This window comes from Macaca nemestrina, chromosome 4 (assembly GCF_043159975.1).
Source record: "Macaca nemestrina isolate mMacNem1 chromosome 4, mMacNem.hap1, whole genome shotgun sequence".
Classification (NCBI taxonomy): Eukaryota; Metazoa; Chordata; class Mammalia; order Primates; family Cercopithecidae; genus Macaca; species Macaca nemestrina.
This window is the reverse complement of record NC_092128.1, coordinates 155,730,996-155,753,456: the sequence shown is the minus strand read 5'-3', so window position 1 is coordinate 155,753,456 and position 22,461 is coordinate 155,730,996. Positions and strand designations below refer to the sequence as shown.

The window sequence follows — 22,461 nt, the reverse complement described above, 5'->3', positions numbered from 1 at the left end:
TGTACCTAGGAGTGGCACTGCCAGGTACTGTGTCATCCGCATGTTTAACTTTCCCAGGAAATGCCAAGCTTCCTTCCACTGTGGCTACACCAACTCACATTCCCCACAGCAGTGCACAAGGGTTCCCCATCCCCCACACCCGCACAACACTCATGTTACATTTTTGGTTTTGTTTTTAATATGGACAACATGCGTTGGGTTTGGGATGTACTGCCTTTGAGATAACAGTGAGACCCAGACTTGGCCGGGTGCAGTGGCTCATGCCTGTAATCCCAGCACTTTGGGAGGCCGAGGCAGGCAGATCACGAGGTCAGGATATCGAGACCGTCCTGGCTAACACGGTGAAACCTCATCTCTACTAAAAATACAAAAAAATTAGCCAGGCGAGGTGGCGGGCGCCTGTAGTCCCAGCTACTCAGGAGGCTGAAGCAGGAGAATGGTGTGAACCCGGGAGGCGGAGCTTGCAGCAAGCTGAGATCGTGCCACTGCACTCCAGCCTGGGCAACAGAGCAAGACTCTATCTCAAAAAAACAAAACAAAACAAACAAACAAACAAAAAAACCAGTGAGACCCGGACTCGGGAGTGGCCCACAGAGAACTGGAGTTCAGACCTGGGACCGAGACATAAGCTCCAGGGTTTAGACCCTGGACCAAGACACAAGGTCTTGTCTGGACGCTCAGCTCCAACAGATCCCACAAAGCCACTCCCAAAGAGACTAGCCCAGAGCCAGAGTAGCTCACCAAGGAGAGGGGGACAAGGGGCCTCCTTCCCCTAATGCCCAGGCCCCAGGCGATGTGCCTGGCGAACTCCTACATATACCTCAAAGCCTGTTTCAATGCCACCTCCATAGGAAGCCTTTGGGTCCCCTTCCCCCACCCACCACCAGTGCATTCTGCTCAGACCTCTGTGGGAGCTCACATCACATGGCCCCAAGATGACGTGTTGCACGAGTTCATTACCCACCCCCATCTCAGAGACACAGTGCCAGGTGCACTCAAGAACCAGGCAAAGGGCTGGGCATGGTGGCTCACACCTGTAATCCCAGCACTTTGGGAGGCCAAGGTGGGAGGATCACCTGAGGTCAGGAGTTCAAGACCAGCCTGGACAACATGGTGAAACCCCATCTCTATTAAAAATATAAAAATTAGCTGGGCGTGGTGGCGGGCGCCTGTAATCCCAGCTACTTGGGAGGCCGAGGCAGGAGAATTACTTAAACCCAGGAGGTGGAAGTTGTGGTGAGCCGAGATCGCACCACTGCACTCCAGCCTGCGGGACTGAGCGAGACTCCGTCTCAAACAAACAAACAAAAAAAACAGGCAAAAAAATGAGAAATGAATGAGCGAATGAACAAAAACGTAGGCGGGACCAAAGTCAGAGCCCCACGCCCTCATGCCATATAAACTGTCATGACCACAGACTCAGCTACTCAGTCGCTCGGTGATTGGCAGGTACAGGGACGGTCTTGAGGCTGAAGACATGGGGTCAGAGGTGGCCAGCAAGAAAGGAAGGATGATCTCTGCCAAGCTCAGCCCAGAATGTGTCCCAGAATCGAGTAACCCAGCCCTGGGGATTGTCCTGGTCCTGTCCCGTCCCACACAGGGGGATGAAGTGCAGACGTCCAGCCCAGAAAAGAAAATATGTGGGTGGGGCCTGCGGTGGGCGTGGAATCTAAGAGAGAGCCCTGTGCCAGTCAGGAAGGGGTCAGTGATGCCGCCTTCCCAAGCCTACACGTGGGAAGCGCCATCTGAATTACAATGACCTTGTGTTCTATGACGGAGACCAGAGTGGAGGCAGAAACAGTTTCAAGTAAGATGGTCGAGGTCACAAGACAGAGCCCATCGCAGTCAGCAGGCTACAGAAATTGTGACCAGATGAAGCACCTTAGCCAGTCACTGGTGGTGTCAATAGGACTTTTTGTTTGTTTGTTTTTGTTTTTGAGGCGGAGTCTCCCTCTGTTGCCCAGGCTGGAGTATAGTGGCGTGATCATAGCTCACTGCAGCCTTGACCACCCAGGCTCAAGCGATCCCCCCAGCTCAGCCTCCTGACTGTCTGGGACCACAGATACACCACCACCACGCCTGGCTACATTTTTTGTTTTATTATTTGTAGAAAGGTTGTATTGCTATGTTGCCCAGGCTGCTCTCAAGCGATCCTCCTGTCTCGACCTCCCAAAGTGCTGGGATGACAGGTGTGAGCCACCACACCCAGCCCCAATGGAACTTTTTTTTTTTTTAAGACAGAGTTTCACTCTTGTCGCCCAGGCTAGAGTGCAATGGCACGATCTTGGCACACTGCAACCTCCGCCTCCTGGGTTCAAGCAATTCTCCTGCCTCAGCCTCCTGAGTAGCTAGGATTACAGACACCGGCCACCACGCCTGGTTAATTTTTGTATTTTTAGTAGAGATGGGGTTTCACCATGTTGGCAAGGCTGGTTTCGAACTCCTGACCTCAGGTGACCCACCTGCCTCCACCTCCCAACGTGCTGGGATGACAGGGGTGAGCCGCCGCGCCCAGCCTCAGTGGGACTTAGCTTTTGAGATCTGTGCCTGAAAGTACTTCACTTCATAGAGGAGAGACTGGCCCAGGGCCTCATGGCTCTGGCAAGGACCCTGGGCTCTCCCTTCCCAGGAACCAGAAGCTGCTTTACTTCAAGGAACGAGGTTGGGGTCCCATTCTCTTGTCTACCTGTCCTGGCACGACGGGACTTCCCATCCTTGGCAGCTGAGGAGTCAGACTAGGCAGGATACATGTCATTTCAAACACACAGGCTGCTTCAGGAGGCCTTGGGAGAAAGGGGGGCGGTGAGCAGAGACCCTCCCCAGGACCACGCAGGGGTGACCTCTCACGGGCTCTGCCTGTGCACATGGCAGGCCGTTCTTCCCCTTCCCCTTCCCCTCTTGGGATTCCGGGAAGGCCTCTCATTTTGCAGCCCCCACTTCCTGTCTTCTATTTTCACACTGATGCGTTGTCTGAGCTGCAGGACGATCGAGGTCGTGGGGCCGGGACAGGCTTTTCCAGGCCAAAGACATCTTTGTAACAACACTGTGGGAACAGGGTTTCCAGAAAGCTCCGTGGCCAGAATGTGCCCCAGAATGGAGTAGCCCGGCCCTGGGGATTGTCCTGGTCCTGTCCCGTCCCACACAGGGGGATGAAGTACAAACATCCAGCCCGGAAAAGAAAATATTTGGGCGGAGTCTGGGGTGGAGATGGAATCTAAAGAGATTTTTTTGGACCCAAGTTTATCCTCCCGAGAGAAGCCTACACGCAGGGCTTACCGGCAGTGGAATTCCTCGTTCCTGCCTGCGGCCCAGTTCTCGCTCCCACGGGGACGCAGCCTGCCCCTCCCACTGAAAGGGATTTCTGAGAGGCGGCTGATCCACCTGGCTGATGCCTTCGACATTTCTGAGAGGTGGCTGGTCCACCCTGGCTGATGCCTTCGACATTTCTGAGAGGAGGCTGGTCCACCCTGCCTGATGCCTTCAACATTTCGGAGAGGCGGCTGGTCCACCCCGTCTGATGCCTTCCACAGAGGGTGTCTAGGCTTCCATGGGGCTGTCCGCTGCGTGCCGGGCAGGCCTGAGTGGTGTTTCTGGACCACCTCCCCCGAGCAGTTCTATGAGCAGCACGAAGACAGCCCCTCTGCACTCTGGGAAACCCTAAGTCTCAAGGGCCAGTTGTATTTGAGGACCAGGGGTCTCCAGGAGAGGGGTCAGATGGTACTAACCCCAGGCCAGGGCCCATAAGCCCACCGAGCAGGGGCAAATCATCCCCAGCCATGAGGTGGAGAAACCGAGGCCAAGAGAGGGTAAAGGATTTCTTCAGGGGAACCCAACCATTCAGTGGCAAGGTTGGAAGAGAAACGCAAGGTCTTCATTTACTGAGCATCTACTGTGTACCAGGCCTCACACAGAGAGTACAGCAAACAAAGGGAAAGAAAAAGGAAAGGAAAGGAGGAAAGGAGAGGAGAGGAGGGCAGGGGAGGGGAGGAGAGGAGAGAGGAAACGAATTAGAAATTAACAGGCTGGGCCTGGCACAGTGGCTCATGTCTGTAACCCCAGCACTTAGGGAGGCCAAGGCAGGCAGATCACTTGAGGTCAGGAGTTCAAGACCAGCCTGGGCCACATAGGGAGACTTCATCTCTGTAAAAAATTAAGAAAATTAGGCCGGGCACGGTGGCTCACGCCTGTAATCCCAGCACTTTGGGAGGCCAAGGTGGGCGGATCACGAGGTCAGGAGATCGAGACCATCCTGGCAAACACGGTGAAACCCCGTCTCTACTAAAAATACAAAAAAATTAGCCGGGCGTGGTGGTGGGTGCCTGTAGTCCCAGCTTCTAGGGAGGCTGAGGCAGGAGAATGGCGTGAACCTGGGAGGCAGAGCTTGCAGTGAGCCGAGATCGCGCCACTGCACTCCAGCCTGGGTGACAGAGCGAGACTCCGTCTAAAAAAAAAAAAAAATTAAGAAAATTAAAAATTAATAAAATAAAATAAAAATAGAAGATGAAGATGCAAATCCCAGTGAGGCAGAGTGTACACAGAAGGGTGTGAGCACAGGCGAGGGCCCCGCTCACCTTCAGAAGCAGACGGCACGTCTGTACGTGTGCACATGTGCACATCTAGGTAAGTACGTGTGTGTGTGTGTGTGTATCGAGGTCAGTACGTGTACGTGTGTGTATCCAGGTAAGTATATGTGTGTGTGTATCTAGGTAACTACGTGTGTGTGTATCTAGGTAAGTACATGTGTGTATCTAGGTAACTACGTGTGTGTGAGTGTGTATCTAAGTACATGTGAGTGTGCATGTATCTAGGTAAGTACGTGTGTGTGGGTGTGTGCACATCTAAGTATGTGTGTGGGTGTGTGCACATCTAAGTATGTGTTAGTGTGTGTGTATCTAGGTAAGTACATGTGTGAGCGTGCGCACATGTGTGAATGTGTACATATCTATGTATTTGTGTGTACGTGTGTGAGTGTGTACATATCCAGGTAAGTACATATGTGTGAGCATGTGCACATCCAGATAGGTACATGTGTGAGTGTGTGCACATCTAGGTAAGTACATGTAAGTGTGTGCACATATGTGTGAACGTGTACATATCTAGGTCAGTACGTGTGTGAGCGTGTACACATCTAGTTAAGTACGTGTGTGAGCATGTACACGTGCATGCAAACACACCCCTTACATCCACCACTCTCGGGGTAAGCTGAGTATGTCCAAGTGTGTGCACAGCTATGCATCTGGGTAAGTGCATGTGTTTTAATGCATGTGAACACACGACTCCACGTACCCTCCCCCTCGGTGGCAACAGTACATCCTTGCCTGTGTGTCCCTGTGTCTGCATCTGGGCGAGCGTGTGTACATGTCACTCACGCACACACGCGCACGCACTCACTCCCTCACCCACCATGGCAGCTGTCCCCCCCACCCCACCTCTCCCCACACAGCAGCAGCAGCTGGGGATTCAGCCTCTCCCTCCTGGAGGGCAGCATCCCAGCTCCAGCCTGCCACACACAGGGGCACCAGCCTTGTAGTGCGAAGGCGGAGAAGCCTGAGTTCCTAGGATGGAGGACAAGAAAGAAGCAGAAGGCGGGGGATCCACCATCAGAGCCAACGCCGGGAGAACCCGGCACCCTGCCCCAACGCGCTGGCGGCCAGGGCCCACAGGCAAGGTGGGAAGGGTGTGGCCTCAGAGGCATGCCTGGGTTTGCGTCCAGCTCCATGACTCTCCCTGGCTGACCCTGGGAACCGGCGTTCTCTCTCCAGCACCCATTTTCTCATCTGTAAGATGGGAGTGTCAACATCTCATCTGACCAGGCCTGCATGAGAATTTGATGAGATAAAGTATGCAAAGCACCACGTGCCGTATCTGGGTGTTCCTGCGTTGTGAGGCACTGACTCCCAAAGCAGGAAGGCGCTGATGGTCGGGGCCCCTCCCAACGCAGGAACACCCTGGGTAGGAAGGGCAGAGGGCACGGCTGGAGGAAGGAGTGGGCAGATACCACCTCAGTCCATCACACACTGTCATGGTCACCAAGTAGTGAGCTGGGAGGGCCAGAGGACACTAAAGATCCTCCCTCCCTGCAGAGCTGGGACGTGGGGTTGGAGCTCAAGCCTAGATCTCCTCCTCTGAGCTCACCCAAGACAGGATTGTGGTGAGAGGCTCTCTGAGGAAGCAGCCGTGGCCCTAAAGCAAGTGTTGAAGAGCGGCCAGCTGCAGGAGGGGTGGGGAGGACGCTCCAGGTGACAGGACAGTGCTGGCCAGAGCCCTTGGGCGGCCACGGGCTGCAGTGGAAAGGCAGGCAGGAGCCAGACCCCGTGAGGCAGGAAGGAGCTTAGATTTGTTAGGAGAGCATTGGGAAGGTTTGGGAAGGTTTTAAGAAGGGGATGCAGTTCCATTTGTGTTTCTGGAAGATGGCTCCAGCTGTGACTGATGTGGAAAATGGAGCACGAGGCCCGATGGGAAGCAGAGAGGCTTCTGCAGTCATTCAGTCAAGAGGACAGTAGCTTGGGCTAGGAAAGGGGTGGCAGGGAGAGAAACAGGCATATTTGATTTGTGTGCCAGAGGTAGGATCTCTCTTGGATGGAGAATGTGAGAGAAACCCCACAGAGGAGAAAGGACAAAATGGGGGTCCCGGAATTCCATGAACTGATACAAGTGTGAGGGTCAACCCCCCAAGTTTCATATGCACAGAACACAGAGAACCATAACAAAGGCGCTGAGGACTGGGCTGCAAGCAAAACATTGTCCAAGTCCCAGACGAGCCCCCAAGCGACCCACACAAGGGTGTGCCGAAGCAGCACTACAAACGCTTGGAAACGGAACTCGTATTGGCATCGTCACCCACCAAGGGTGAGAGAGAACTTGCGGTCTGAACCTCATCAACTGATTTCCTGCTAAAACAAACAAAAATATCAACATTCTCCATAAGATTTTAATAGGACCCAAAGTTTGACAACATAATATAGAAAATGTCTAGTATATAATCCAGTTACTTGACAAATTATTCAATATATCAAGAACTAAGGGAGAGCGCCTCTGCCTGGCTGCCACCCCATCTGGAAAGTGAGAAGCGCCTCTGCGCGGCCGCCCCGTCTGGGAAGTGAGGAGCGCCTCTGCCCGGCCGCTGTGCAACCTTCCAAGTATGAAGTGACAGCCCTGTGTGTGATCTTTTCTGTCTTCCCCAAGTTTGCATTTTTGACATTAAAGTTTACTTTTTAATTAAAAATTTTAAATTACAGAATAAAAAAAAAGGAACTAGGAAAGTCTGGTCAGCTCTCACAGGAAAAGACAATCCATGGCTGACAATCTCCAGATGCCAGAGATGATGGGATTATCAGGTTAACACTCTAAAGCAGCAATTTTAACTATTTTCCATGAAGTGAAGGTGAATACTCTTGGAATTGGTGGGGGAATTATCAGCAAAGAAATCAAATTTATTTAAAAAGAAAAAAGGAAGAAGAAAGGAGGAGAAGGAGAACAAGAGGAGGAGTAGGAAGAGGAGGAACTACCAAATAAAAAATTTAGAACTGAAAAATAAATACAAATTTTAGAACTGAAAAAGTAACAGAAAATTTAAAATTCACTAGATGGGATCATTTGCAGAATGGATATGACAGAGGATAGAGTTGGTTAGTTTGAAGAGCGACCAACAGAAATCATCCCACCAAAAGGATGGGTCGGCCAGGCATCGTGGCTCAGCACTTTGGGAGGCTGAGGCGGGTGGATCACCTCAGGTCAGGAGTTCGAGACCAGCCTGGCCAACATGGCTAAGCCCCATCTCTAACCAAAATACAAAAATTAGCCAGGCATGGTGGTGCACATCTGCAATCCCAGCTACTCTGGAGGCTGAGGCAGGAGAATTGCCTAAACCCAGGAGGCAGAGGTTGCAGTAAGCCGAGATCGCGCTACTGCACTCTGGCCTGGGTGAGAGAGTGCGACTCTATCGGAAAGGGAAGGGAAGGGAAGGGAAGGGAAGGGAAGGGAAGGGAAGGGAAGGGAAGGGAGGGGAGGGGAGGGGAGGGGAGGGGAGGGGAAGGGAGGGGAGGGAAGGAAAGGGATTGATTTAACAGAGCCTCAGGGACTTGTGGGAAAATATTTAAAAATCTAACATTTATGTCACTGGAGTCCCTGAAGGAGAGGAAAAAGAGATTGGTACAGAAAAATATATTTGAAGACATGATGGTTGAAAACTTCTCAAATGTTGAAAGGTATAAATATTCAGATTCAAGATCAAAGGAAAACAAGAGAAACTCAAAGAAAATCAAACTTAGACACATTGTACTTCAACTCTGAGAAACTAAATACACAGGAAAAATCATGAAAGAAGCCAGAGAAAAGAAACATAAAATAAAGCAAATGAGGATTCAAAAGGCTGATTTGCCATCAGAAACCATAAAGAACAATGGAAAGACATCTTTAAACTGCTGAAATAAAATCACTCTCTACTCGGAATCCTGTATCTGCAAACATGTCCTTGTCCTTCAGGAATGAAGACAAACCAGAGAGATTCTCAGATGAAGGAAACTAAGAATCCGTCACCAGCAATCCTGCCCTAAGAGGAATGCTAAAGCAAATTCTTCAGGCTGGTGGGGGAAATGATCCCAGAGGGAAAGAAAAACAATTCAGGAACCACAGAAGAGCGATAGAAATGGTAAATACCCAGGTACATCTTCTAGACTATTTGCCCCTCTTAAATTACTTAAAGTATGTGAAAGTGTTAAAAGTAAAAATTGGCAGGGCGCAGTGGCTCACATCTGTAATCCCAGCACTTTGGGAGGCTGAGGTGGGCGGATCCTGAGGTCAGGATATCGAGACCATCCTGGCTAACACAGTGAAACCCCATCTCTACTAAAAAACAAAAAATTAGCCAGGCGTGGTGGCAGTCACCTGTAGTCCCAGCTACTTGGTAGACTGAGGCAGAAGGATGGCGTGAACCTGGGAGGTGGAGTCTGCAGAGAGTGGAGCTCATGCCACTGCACTCCAGCCTGGGCGACAGAGCAAGACTTTTTTAATTTTTTTTATTTTTTGAGACAGAGTCTCGCTCTGTCGCCCAGGCTGGAGTGCAGTGGCCGGATCTCAGCTCACTGCAAGCTCCGCCTCCCGGGTTCCTGCCATTCTCCTGCCTCAGCCTCCCGAGCAGCTGGGACTACAGGCGCCCACCACCTCGCCCGGCTAGTTTTTTGTATTTTTTAGTAGAGACGGGGTTTCACCGTGTTAGCCAGGATGGTCTCGATCTCCTGACCTCGTGATCCGCCCGTCTCGGCCTCCCAAAGTGCTGGGATTACAGGCTTGAGCCACCGCGCTCGGCCAGGAGCGAGACTTTGTCTCAAAAAAAAAAAAAAAGACGCATCATAATATATACTATGCTATATATACTGTATATACTACATATATAGTAACAAATAGTATTTTCTTTTTTAAAGTGAATAAACACACCAACTAAAAGACACTGTCAAATCACATAAAAAATGAAAACCAAGTATATGCTATCTATAAGACACACTTCACTGATATAGCTAAAATAAGAGGATAGAAAAGATTAATCACACAAATCCTAATAATGTGGCTGTATTAATATCAGATAAAGCAGACTTCAGAACAATGAAAATTACCAGGAACAAAGAGAAACACTGAATAATGATAAGAGGGTTTATTCACCATGAAAACATAGCAACCCCAAATGTATACGCAACTAATAACAGAGCTCCAAAACACATAAAGCAAAAACTGACAGAATTAAAGAAGAAACAGACAAATTATATTTGGAAGTTTCAATGGTGTTCTTTGGTAGTAGGTATAACAAGGGGCCAAAAAAAATCAGCAAGAATGGGCCAGGCGCGGTGGCTCATGCCTGTAATCCCAGCACTTTGGGAGGCCACGGCAGGCAGACCACAAGGTCAGGAGATCAAGACCATCCTAGCTAACACAGTGAAACCCCGTCTCTACTAAAAATACCAAAAAAATTAGCAAGGCGTGGTGGCGGTCGCCTGTAGTCCCAGCTACTCGGGAGGCTGAGGCAGAAGAATGGCGTGAACCCAGGAGGCAGAGCTTGGGAGTGAGCTGAGATTGCGCCACTGCACTCCAGCCTGGGCGACAGAGCGAGACTCTGCCTCAAAAAACAAAAAAATCAGCAAGAATGCAAAAGACTCTAACCTGAACAACACCTCAAACAACTAGACTTCACCACCATTTACAGAACACACCACCCAACATTTCCAGAACACACCATTTCCAGAACACACCACCCAACATTTCGAGAACACATCACCCAACAGTTCCAGAACACACCACCCAACATTTCCAGAATACACCGCCCAACATTTCCAGAATACACCGCCCAACATTTCCAGAACACACCACCCAACATTTCCAGAATACACCGCCCAACATTTCCAGAACACACCGCCCAACAGTTCCAGAACACATCACCCAATATTTCCAGAACACAACACCCAACAGTTCCAGAACACACCACCCAACATCTCCAGAACACACCACCAACATTTCTAGAACACACCACCTAACATTTTCAGAACACACCACCCAACATCTCCAGAACACACCACCATTTCCAGAACACACCACCCAACATCTACAGAACACACCACCCAACATTTACAGAACACATCACCCAATATTTCCCCAACACACCACCCAACATTTCCAGAAAACACCACCCAACATTTCCAGAACACACCACCCAACAATTCCAGAACACACCACCCAACAATTCCAGAACACACCACCCAACAATTCCAGAACACACCACCACCATTTCCAGAACACACCACCCAACATTTACAGAACACACCACCCAACAGTTCCAGAACACACCACCCAACAATTCCAGAACACACCACCACCATTTCCAGAACACACCACCCAACATTTCCAGAACACACCACCCAACATTTCCAGAACACACCACCCAACAGTTCCAGAACACACCACCCAACAATTCCAGAACACACCACCACCATTTCCAGAACACACCACCCAACATTTCCAGAACACACCACCCAACATTCACAGAACACATCACCCAACATTTCCAGAACACACCACCCAGCATTTCCAGAACACACCACCCAACATCTCCAGAACACACCACCATTTCCAGAACACACCACCCAACATTCACAGAACACATCACCCAACATTTCCAGAACACACCACCCAGCATTTCCAGAACACACCACCCAATATTTCCAGAACACACCACCCAACATTTCCAGAACACACCACCCAACATTTCCAGAACACACCACCCAGCATTTCCAGAACACACCACCCAACATTTCCAGAACACACCACCCAGCATTTCCAGAACACACCACCCAGCATTTCCAGAACACACCACCCAACATTTCCAGAACACACCACCCAACAGTTCCAGAACACACCACCACCATTTCCAGAACACACCACCCAACATTTACAGAACACACCACCCAACAGTTCCAGAACACACCACCCAACAATTCCAGAACACACCACCGCCATTTCCAGAACACACCACCTAACATTTTCAGAACACACCACCCAACATCTCCAGAACACACCACCATTTCCAGAACACACCACCCAACATCTACAGAACACACCACCCAACATTTACAGAACACATCACCCAATATTTCCCCAACACACCACCCAACATTTCCAGAAAACACCACCCAACATTTCCAGAACACACCACCCAACAATTCCAGAACACACCACCCAACAATTCCAGAACACACCACCCAACAATTCCAGAACACACCACCACCATTTCCAGAACACACCACCCAACATTTACAGAACACACCACCCAACAGTTCCAGAACACACCACCCAACAATTCCAGAACACACCACCACCATTTCCAGAACACACCACCCAACATTTCCAGAACACACCACCCAACATTTCCAGAACACACCACCCAACAGTTCCAGAACACACCACCCAACAATTCCAGAACACACCACCACCATTTCCAGAACACACCACCCAACATTTCCAGAACACACCACCCAACATTCACAGAACACATCACCCAACATTTCCAGAACACACCACCCAGCATTTCCAGAACACACCACCCAACATCTCCAGAACACACCACCATTTCCAGAACACACCACCCAACATTCACAGAACACATCACCCAACATTTCCAGAACACACCACCCAGCATTTCCAGAACACACCACCCAATATTTCCAGAACACACCACCCAACATTTCCAGAACACACCACCCAACATTTCCAGAACACACCACCCAGCATTTCCAGAACACACCACCCAACATTTCCAGAACACACCACCCAGCATTTCCAGAACACACCACCCAGCATTTCCAGAACACACCACCCAACATTTCCAGAACACACCACCCAACAGTTCCAGAACACACCACCACCATTTCCAGAACACACCACCCAACATTTACAGAACACACCACCCAACAGTTCCAGAACACACCACCCAACAATTCCAGAACACACCACCGCCATTTCCAGAACACACCACCTAACATTTTCAGAACACACCACCCAACATCTCCAGAACACACCACCATTTCCAGAACACACCACCCAACATCTACAGAACACACCACCCAACATTTACAGAACACATCACCCAATATTTCCCCAACACACCACCCAACATTTCCAGAAAACACCACCCAACAATTCCAGAACACACCACCCAACAATTCCAGAACACACCACCCAACAATTCCAGAACACACCACCCAACAATTCCAGAACACACCACCACCATTTCCAGAACACACCACCCAACATTTACAGAACACACCACCCAACAGTTCCAGAACACACCACCCAACAATTCCAGAACACACCACCACCATTTCCAGAACACACCACCCAACATTTCCAGAACACACCACCCAACATTTCCAGAACACACCACCCAACAGTTCCAGAACACACCACCCAACAATTCCAGAACACACCACCACCATTTCCAGAACACACCACCCAACATTTACAGAACACACCACCCAACATTCACAGAACACACCACCCAATATTTCCAGAACACACCACCCAACATTTCCAGAACACACCACCCAGCATTTCCAGAACACACCACCCAACATTTCCAGAACACACCACCCAGCATTTCCAGAACACACCACCCAGCATTTCCAGAACACACCACCCAGCATTTCCAGAACACACCACCCAACATTTCCAGAACACACCACCCAACATTTCCAGAACACACCACCCAGCATTTCCAGAACACACCACCCAGCATTTCCAGAACACACCACCCAGCATTTCCAGAACACACCACCCAGCATTTCCAGAACACACCACCCAGCATTTCCAGAACACACCACCCAACAGTTCCAGAACACACCACCCAACATTTCCAGAACACACCACCCAACAGTTCCAGAATACACCACTCGACATTTCCAGAACACACCACCCAACAGCAGCACACATTGTTTCCAAGGGCACATGTGACATTCACCAAGATAAAGCATATGATCAACCATAAACCACACCCTAACCAAATAAAGATTCAAAATCACACAAGGTATGTTCCCTGACCACAATGAAATTAAACTAGAAATAAACAAAAGAGAGATATCAAAAAAAAAAAATCCCCAAATATTTGGAAATCAGACAACAAATTTCTAAATAAGAGGAACCAAAGAGGAAATCTCAAGGGAAAACAGAAAATATTTTGGGCTAAATAGAAAATACAGCATATCAAGATCTGTGAAATATAGCTAGAACAGTGCTTTAGAGAAAAATCTGTAGCATTATATATTTCTATCAGACAAAAGCCTTAATCATCTAAAATTTCACCTTAAGAAATTTAAAGAATAGATAAAACCCAAAGACTGCAGAAGAAATGAAATAATAAAAATAAGAGAAACCAACAAAATCTAAACAAAAATAGAGAAAATCGATGAAATTAAAATCTAACTCTTTGAAAAGATCAGTAAAATTGATAAACTTTTAGTCAGACTGATCAAGCAAAAAAGAAAAGCCAGAAATTACCATCTCAGGAATGAAATAATACAAACAGTACAGACATTAAAAGAATGAGGTAATATTACTCTATATTCATAAATTTAACAACTTAAGTGAAATGGAATAATTCCTTGAAATATGCAAACTGTGCTCGGGTGCGGTGGCTCACACCTGTAATCCCAGCACTTTGGGAGGCCGAGGTGGGTGGATCACTTGAGGTCAAGAGTTCGAAACCAGCCTGGGCAACATGGGGAAATCCTGTCCCTACCAAAAATACAAAAATTAGCCAGGCATGATGCCTGCAATCCCAGCTACTCAGGAGGCTGAGGCAGGAGAATCACTTGAACCCAGGAGGCGCAGGTTGCAGTGAGCTAAGATCGCGCCACCGCACTCCAGCCTGGTTAACAAAGCAAGACTCTGCCTCAGAATAAATTAAAAAATAAACAAGCCTCACACTAGAAGAAAATATTTTGTAAATTAAATATCTGACAGTTTATATAAAATTTTGAAACTCAGTAGTAAGAAAACAGACAACCTAATAAGAAACATGGACAAAATACATGAACAGACACTTCACCAAAGAAGATATTTGAGTGGAAAATAAGCGTATGAAAACATCCTCAAGAACTCTAGTCATCAGGAAATGTAAAATAAAACCACTTTAGGGCCAGGCGCGGTGGCTCATGCCTGTAATCCCAGCACTTTGGGAGGCCCAGGCGGGTGGAGCAGCTGAGGTCAGGAGTTCAAAACCAACCTGGCCAACATGGTGAAACCCCATCTCTACTAAAAATACAAAAATTAGCCGGGCGTGGTGGCACATGCCTATAAACGCAGCTACTCGGGAGCCTGAGGCAGGAAAATCACTTGAAAATCACCTGAACCCAGGAGGCAGAGGCTGCAGTAAACTGAGATCATGCCCTTGCCCTCCAGCCTGGGTGACAGAGCAAGACTCCATCAAAAAAAAAAAAAAAAAATCCACTTTAGGTGCCACCATATCCCTATTAGAATGGCTAAACGTTTTCTAAAACTGACAGTATCAAAGGCTGCCGATACTGAGGAACAAGAATCATGGCTGCTTGGAACACAAGATAGGACAGACATCCTGGAAAACAGTTTGGCAGTTTCTTATAAACATACACTTACCCTATGACCCAGGAATCTCACTACTAAATATTTACTCAAGGGAAATCAAAACCTTCTTCCACATTAAAAACCTGTAAGACGAATATTTATAGCAGCTTTATTTGTAGTCGGCAAAAACTGGAAAGAATCCAAGTGTTCCTAGACAGGGCACAGGACAGACAAGCTGCAATCCATCTATGCAACAGGACACTGCCAGCAATAAAAATGCAGGACCTGCTCATGCAGAAAAACACAGATGAGGCGGGCGCTGTGGCTCGCGTCTCTAATCCCAACACATTGGGAGGCCGAGGCAGGTGGATCACCTGAGGTCAGTTCGAGACCAGCCTGACCAACATGGTGAAACCCCGTCTCTACTGAAAATACAAAATTAACCAGGCGTGGTGGCACATGCCTGTAATCCCAGCTACTCAGGAGGCTGAGGCAGGAGAATTGCTTGAACCCAGGAGGCGGAGGTTGCACTAAGCTGAGATCGTGCCACTGCTCTCCAGCCTGGGCAATAAGAGTAAAACTCCGTCAAAAACAAAAAAGAAAGAAAGGAAAGGAAGAAAAGGAAGGGAAGGAAGGGAAGGAAGGGAAGGAAAGGAAGGAAAGGAAGGAAGGAAGGAAGGAAGGAAGGAAGGAAGGAAGGAAGGAAGGAAGGAAGGAAGGAAGGAAGGAAAAGGAAGGAAGGAAGGAAGGAAGGAAGGAAGGAAGGAAGGAAGGAAGGAAAGAAGGAAGGAAGGAAGGAAGGAAAGGCAAAAAGAAAGAAAGAGAAAGAAAAACAGATGAGCCAGGCACGGTGGCTCACATCTATAACCCCAGCACTTCGGGAAGCTGAGCAGGGAGGATCGCTTGAGCTCAGGAGTTCAAGACCAGCCTGGGCAACATGGAGAAACTCTCTCTCTACAAAAAACACAAAAATTAGCCAGGCATGGTGGCGGGCACCTGTAGTCCCAGCTACTCGGGAGGCTGAGGTGGGAGGATGGCTTGAGCCTGAGAGGTGGAGGTTGCAGTGAGCTGAAATCATGCCACTGTACTCCAGCCTGGACAACAGAGCCAGACCCTGTCTCAAAAAAGAAGATTGACGGCGTTATTTTAGATAATCTTCGGAAAGATCACATCTTGCTCAGGAAACTCCCACACTGTGTTTTGCCATCAAATAAGAATTTTTTGTTTGTTTGTTTTTGAGATGGGGTCTCGCTCTGTCACCCATGCTAGAGTGCAGTGGCACAATCTGGGTTCACTGAAACCTCCACCTCCTGGGTTCAAGTGATTCTCCTGCCTCAGCCTCCCAAGTAGCTGGGACTACAGGCGCACGCCGCCACACCCGGCAATAGTTTCTTTTTTTTTTTTAAGTAGAGACGGGGTTTCACTGTGTTAACCAGAATGGCCTCGATCTCCTGACCTCGTGATCTGTCTGCCTCAGCCTCCCAAAGTGCTGGGATTACAGGCATGAGCCATCGCACCTGGCCCAAATAAGGAGTATTTTGTCTGCTTAAGTCTCCACCACAGAAAAACTCACTCATGAAGGCCAGAGCAACAGAGGCCCAGCCCGGATGGCACTCCGAGAGCTGGGTCACCCCTGCCGGCCTGTGTGACTTTATCCCAGGTGCTTTATGAAAGCCTCACGAACATGCACCCTGCTTGGGATACAAGTGGAGAAAAACCCTCCATCAGAGGCTTCTGCCCACCACTCAGCCCTGGCTGGCCTTGAGGGAGTGGCCCAGACCTTGCCCCCTCTCCACCAGGGCTGCTGCCCTACCCAGAGGCACACTTCCTGGTTCTATTGCAAACATTCCACAGCACCTCACTGGTCCAGAAAACACAGCAGAAAATGAGTCTCCACGGAATTTTAGGGCCCTGTTGGGTGGTTTATATTTGGGGATCTCAGCTCCCATCGCAAGCTGAGGGGCATTCTTCCCAGTTAAACACACCCACATGTAGAACATGCACGCGACTTCAAAGACTTCACGAAAGCGCCCCAAAGGTCCTATCGGCTACTGCAGAACACAGAAACAAAAATCACCCGTAATCGTGCCCTGAGACGCCACTCTTATCAACATTTTGGTGGACGCCCCTCAGACTTTTTTCTTTGCATATAACACATTATCGTTGGCATCACTTTCGACAAAAATGGAACTGTACCACAGATCCTATCTTGCAACCTGCTATTTTCACTCAGCAATGGCTTGCTGTTGGAGGAAGGCCTGAGAAAAACTGCCCTGCCCACGCCCAAGAAGGCCGCTGGGATCAGTGAATCGTGTCCCCAAAAATAGATGCTCTGGAGTCCTAACCTCAGGACCTCAGAAGTTGACTTTATTTGGAGGCTGGGTCTTGACGGAGGTGATGAAGTTACAAGAGGTCATTGGGGTGGCCTTGGTCCAGGATGACTGGTGTCCCTGTGAAAAGGGGAGATCTGGACACAGACACTGACGGGGGCAGAACGCCACGTGAAGATAAAGGCAGGGACCCGTGATGCGTCTGCCAGCCTGGACCACTCAAGATCGCCAGCACCACCCGGAGCGGGGGAGACCCAGAACCTTCTCCTGCACGGACCCCGAAGGAGCCATCCCGCCACACCTTCATTTCAGACTTCCAGCCTGGACCACCCAAGATCGCCAGCACCACCCAGAGCTGGGGAGACCCAGAACCTTCTCCCACACAGACCCCGAAGGAGCCATCCCGCCACACCTTGATCTCAGACTTCCAGCCTGGACCACCCAAGATCACCAGCACCACCCAGAGTGGGGGAGAGACAGAACCTTCTCCCGCACGGACCCAGAAGGAGCCATCCCACCACACCTTGATCTCAGACTTCAGCCTCCAGAACTGTGGGAGGAGATGTTTCTGTTGTTTAAGATGCCCGGTGTGTGGTACAGTCATCCCCTGGTATCCATGGGAGATGGTTCTAGAATCTCTAAGGATACTAGAACCCATGGATGCTGAAGTCCCTGATATAAAATGGTGTTGTATTTGCATGTAACCTACACACATCCTCCCATATACTTTTTTTTAAAATTTATTTATTTCTGAGACAGAGTCTCGCTCTGTCGCCCAGACTGCAGTGCAGTGTCCCTGTCAGCTCACTGCATCCTCCGCCTCCCCGGTCAAATGATTCTTCTGCCTCAGCCTCCCAAGTAGCTGGGATTACAGGCATGTACCACCACACCCAGCTAATGTTTGTATTTTTAGTAGAGATGGGGTTTCACCATGTTGGCCAGGCTGGTCTCCAACTCCTGGGCTCAAGTGATCCACCCTCCTGGGCCTCCCAAAGTGCGGGAATTATAGGCATGAGCCACTGCGCCCGCCGGCCCCAATTTTTTCTTTCTTTCTTTCTTTTTTTTTTTTTTTTTTTTTTTTGAGACAGTCTCTCTCTGTCACCCAGGCTGGAGTGCAGTGGCATGATCTCAGCTCACTGCAACCTCCACCTCCCAGGTTCAAGCAATCGTCCTGCCTCAGCCTCCTGAGTAGCTGGGGTTACAGGCCTGTGCCACCACGCCCAGCTAATTTTTGTATTTTTAGTAGAGACAGGGTTTCACCACGTTGGTCAGACTGGTCTCAAACTCCTGACCTCAAGTGATCCACCTGCCTCAGCCTCCCAAAGTGCTGGGATTACAGGCATGAGCCACCGCACCAGCCGGCCCCAATATTTAATACTAAAAAAAAAAAGGAAAGAACTAAATTGTCCATTCACTCATGGGGGAAAGGTTGAAAAACCTTAGTATATCTTTTCCACAGAACATTGTGCAGTCACTTAAAGTGAAGTCTTTAAACAAAATATAAAAAATGAAAAAGATGAAATATAAATTGCATCTATAATGTGACTGCAACTAAGACTTATGTACATATGTATCCACGTATGTATGTATGCATGTGTGCATATGCATGTGTGTGTGTATGTATTTCTGAGACAGGGTTTCACTCTGTTGCCCAGGCTGGAGTGCGGTGATATGATCATGGTTCACCACAGCCTCAGACTCCTGGGCTCAAGTGATCCTCCCACCTCAGCCTCTGGGTAGCTGGGACCACAGGCAGACGCCACCACACCCAGCAAACTTTTTAAATATTTTTGAGAGACAAGGTCGAATTCCTGACCACAAGGGATATTAATTACCACCTCAACCTCCCAAATGTTGGGATTACAGGTATAAGCCACCATATCTGGCCTACAACTACATTTTTATAAAAACAACATTTGAGGGGGAATTCGGTAGAGAGGACTACGGAGCATTTTTATTTCTTCTTTCCACTTCCAACCTTTTCAAATTTTCCTAAATAGGCATGCATTACTTTAAAATGTTTTTTCACGGATTGCTTCCAGGGTAAGAGCTACATTCACTCCTTTGCGTTAGGACTATGTGATCACAGGAGGCCCCTGTCAAAAGCATAAACACCACTGGATGGGGACGTGGTGGTTCACAGGCGCTCAAAGGCAGACCTTGGCCTGAACTGGGCTTCCCAAGTTCCCAAATGGTCCCCAGGAGAGATGGGCACAGGGGACAGTTAAGTTGTGATAAAAGGACCAAGAGAAGAAACCTTAGGTGATACACAGAGAGCCTGGGGTGGGGCCCAGAACAAGGGTGGGAGGAGCCCACGGAGAGGGGAGCGAATGCAGCAGGAGGTGTCACAGGGACTCCTGTCCCAGCCGCCACTTCCCAGCCACACACTTCCAGGAAAAGAACCCAGATGCAGGAGGCCAGGAAGGGGATGAGAGGCATCATTCCTGGAGAGAAGAGCAGGCCTGGGCTTCTCCCCGACCACACGGGCAGAAGGGCACTTTCCTCTCCCAGGGCTGCAAGATTAACGTGGAATCTGACCTCTTAGCCATGGCAGCTATTTTCTCTCTCTTTTTTTTTGAGATAGTCTTGCTCTGTCGCCCAGGGTGGAGTGCAGTGGTGCAATCTCGGCTCACTGCAGCCTCCACCTCCCGGTTCAAGTGATTCTCCTGCCTGAACCAACCCAGTAGCTGGGATTACAGGCGTGCGCCACCACACCCGGCTAATTTTTGTATTGTTTTAAGTAGAGACGGGGCTTCCTCATATCGGCCTGGCTGACGTGGTCTGAACTACTGGCCACAAGTGATCTGCCTGCCTTGGCCTCCCAAAGTGCTGGGATGACAGGCGTGAGCCACCCTGTGGGAGCTATTTTCTTTTATCCCAAGTGCTGACAGCATCTTTAACTAGGCCTGGCCCTCATCTCGGTTCCTCAAGCTGAAAACTGTCGATGAGCCTCACAAGCTACAGAAATACCTGGACCTAAAACCCTGAACCTCCTTCCACGAGAGCTCTGAAGACCTGGAACCCCCTGGAAGCAGAAGGGCGAATTCTGTGGCTCCGAGGACCCCAGCTCGGGGCATGAATCTCAGGAGACCAAACAAGGGAAGGTGGGCCCCAGGTCGGCCTCTCCCCGCGCTTCTCTGGAAGGACCTGCAGGATGGCAGACAGTCTCTGGGGCACCCAACCTTCGAGGACCACAGGATGGAGGGAAGGTTTTCCCGGCTACCGCCTCTGCCCTAGGACACCTGCGAAGGGAAGCAGCGGGCAGTGGGGGCCACTTACCTTCTCCAGCTTCTCGAAGTGCTCCCGGAGGAACTTCATGGGGCGCTCGGGCTTGGAGATGCAGAGGTGCACGATGCAGTCTTTGAGGACCTGCTGGATCCCGTGCAGTTGCACGTACAGCTCACAGCCCTTCAGGCTCTCATCCTCCTCCGAGGGGCAGACGGGCGGGGAGGCCATGGCGAGGGCGGCTGCTTCCTTCCTGTCCAGAAAACACAGATCCCCAGGCCTGAGAGCTGCCCGGGGCTGCACGCCGGATAAACGCAGGCGGCATGAAGCAGGCTTCTCCCAGGAGCGTGGAAGAAAGTCACTGATTCTGCATTTGTCAAAGATCCTTTATTCTGTGGGGCCAGGTGAGGTGTTAAATGTGACGACCCCCAGAGCCTTCCCTCCCAACAGACCCTGGCAGGGGCGGAGGGGGCTCAGACAGGGGTGCGCGGCTGAGAAGCCCCTTCTGCAGTTATGAGGATTCCGGGGTGGGAGGAGTGGGGGGCCCGGCACCCTGAGGGTCCAGCCCGGGGGTTCCTGGGCCTCGCCCTCCTCCATCCCCCCTTTTTGGGGGGGCACTCGTGTGAAATGTGAATGCTGGGGGGCCCCTGCGTGCGGCCTCAGGGGAGGGAGAGATGAGGGTGAGGCTGTGGATGGGCTGGGCCGGCCTCTGCACAGGAAAAGACAGAAACGCAGGTAAACAAGGGAAGCCGGCGGTGGTGGGGGGGTGGGGTGCAGGAGAACAAATGCGGCGGCCACGCAGCAAAGTCACCATGGCCAGGCCAGGCCCGCACCGCACCGCGGAGCGCAGGACCCCAGCCCCCTGCCAAGCCGCTCCCAGAGTGCCCAGACCACCGGGAAGGCGCTCACCCAGAGACCCCGCGTCCCCCGCCCCAGCCCCGGCCTCTGCGCCGGCGAGGACCCTCCCGGGACCCCCGACCCGGCGCCCCAGGCCCGGCCCCGCCCCGCGTGACCCACTCCCGGTTGGGGGCCAAACCCTCCCAAATGTCCGCATTCCCGGGGGCCTCCCAGGCCCGGGGGTCCCAGCGCAGACCCCAGCCCAGCCCCGCGTACCTGGATGCGCGGTGCCCGAGGCCAGGAGGCGGCTGCGCGGGGACGCGGGGCGCGGGGACGGCGGGCGAGCGAGCGAGCGAGCGGGTCCCCGCACTGCAGCGGCGCCGCCCTCCACGCCCGCCCCCGCGCCGCGCGCAGCTGCTGCACCCCCAACGCCGCCCGCGCGGGCCTGCAGCCAGTCTCCCCCCTATTCATTCCTCCCCGCGGGCCCCCCAACCCCGGCCCACCCAGGCCCTCCCCGTCCCCGCCCCATCCCCCACCGGCGCAGGTTCAGGCGCAGCGCGGCCAGGACCCCCGCTCTCGCCGCCTCCTGCCCCCCACACTCAGACCCTGAGTCTCCCACCCTGGCTGATGCAGGCCGTGAGGCCGCCTGTGATGGCCCGGGCTTCCCCTCCCCCCCATTCACAACCACCGCGGCAGCCTGAGCTGCTCACACCAGGGTCACATCCCTGCATCTGAAGAACTCCCGTACCCAGCAAGCATGCCCGTTCCCTGGGGTCTCGCTCTGCCTTAGGGGCCAGAAGGGGGTGGCCAGGTGGGCCCAGCCCGGCTTCCCCAGGTGACTCCCACCGGTTAGGCGCACCAGCTTCACCCCGACACCCAGTGGGAAATCGGGACCTTCCTAAATTCTTTCCCACCTTTCCTGGGGGTCCAGAGGTCATGGAGGCCTAGGAGGAGCCTCTTGGTGACCGTCCTAAGCCACAAGCCCAGCCCT

The 22,461-nt window shown here is 51.0% G+C and overlaps 1 protein-coding gene across 1 annotated transcript in view; it reads right to left on the bottom strand.

Moving 5' to 3' along the window:
- The window catches only part of LOC105483430 (protein kinase cAMP-dependent type I regulatory subunit beta), a 192,910-nt gene extending 171,051 nt beyond the window's left edge, over positions 1 to 21,859 (bottom strand). The window contains 2 exon segments of the mRNA XM_011744336.2: positions 20,688 to 20,886; positions 21,747 to 21,859. Coding sequence (XP_011742638.1) covers positions 20,688 to 20,864 — 177 coding nt within the window. The 5' untranslated portion in view covers positions 20,865 to 20,886; positions 21,747 to 21,859.
- Between the last annotated feature and the right edge of the window lie 602 nt (positions 21,860 to 22,461).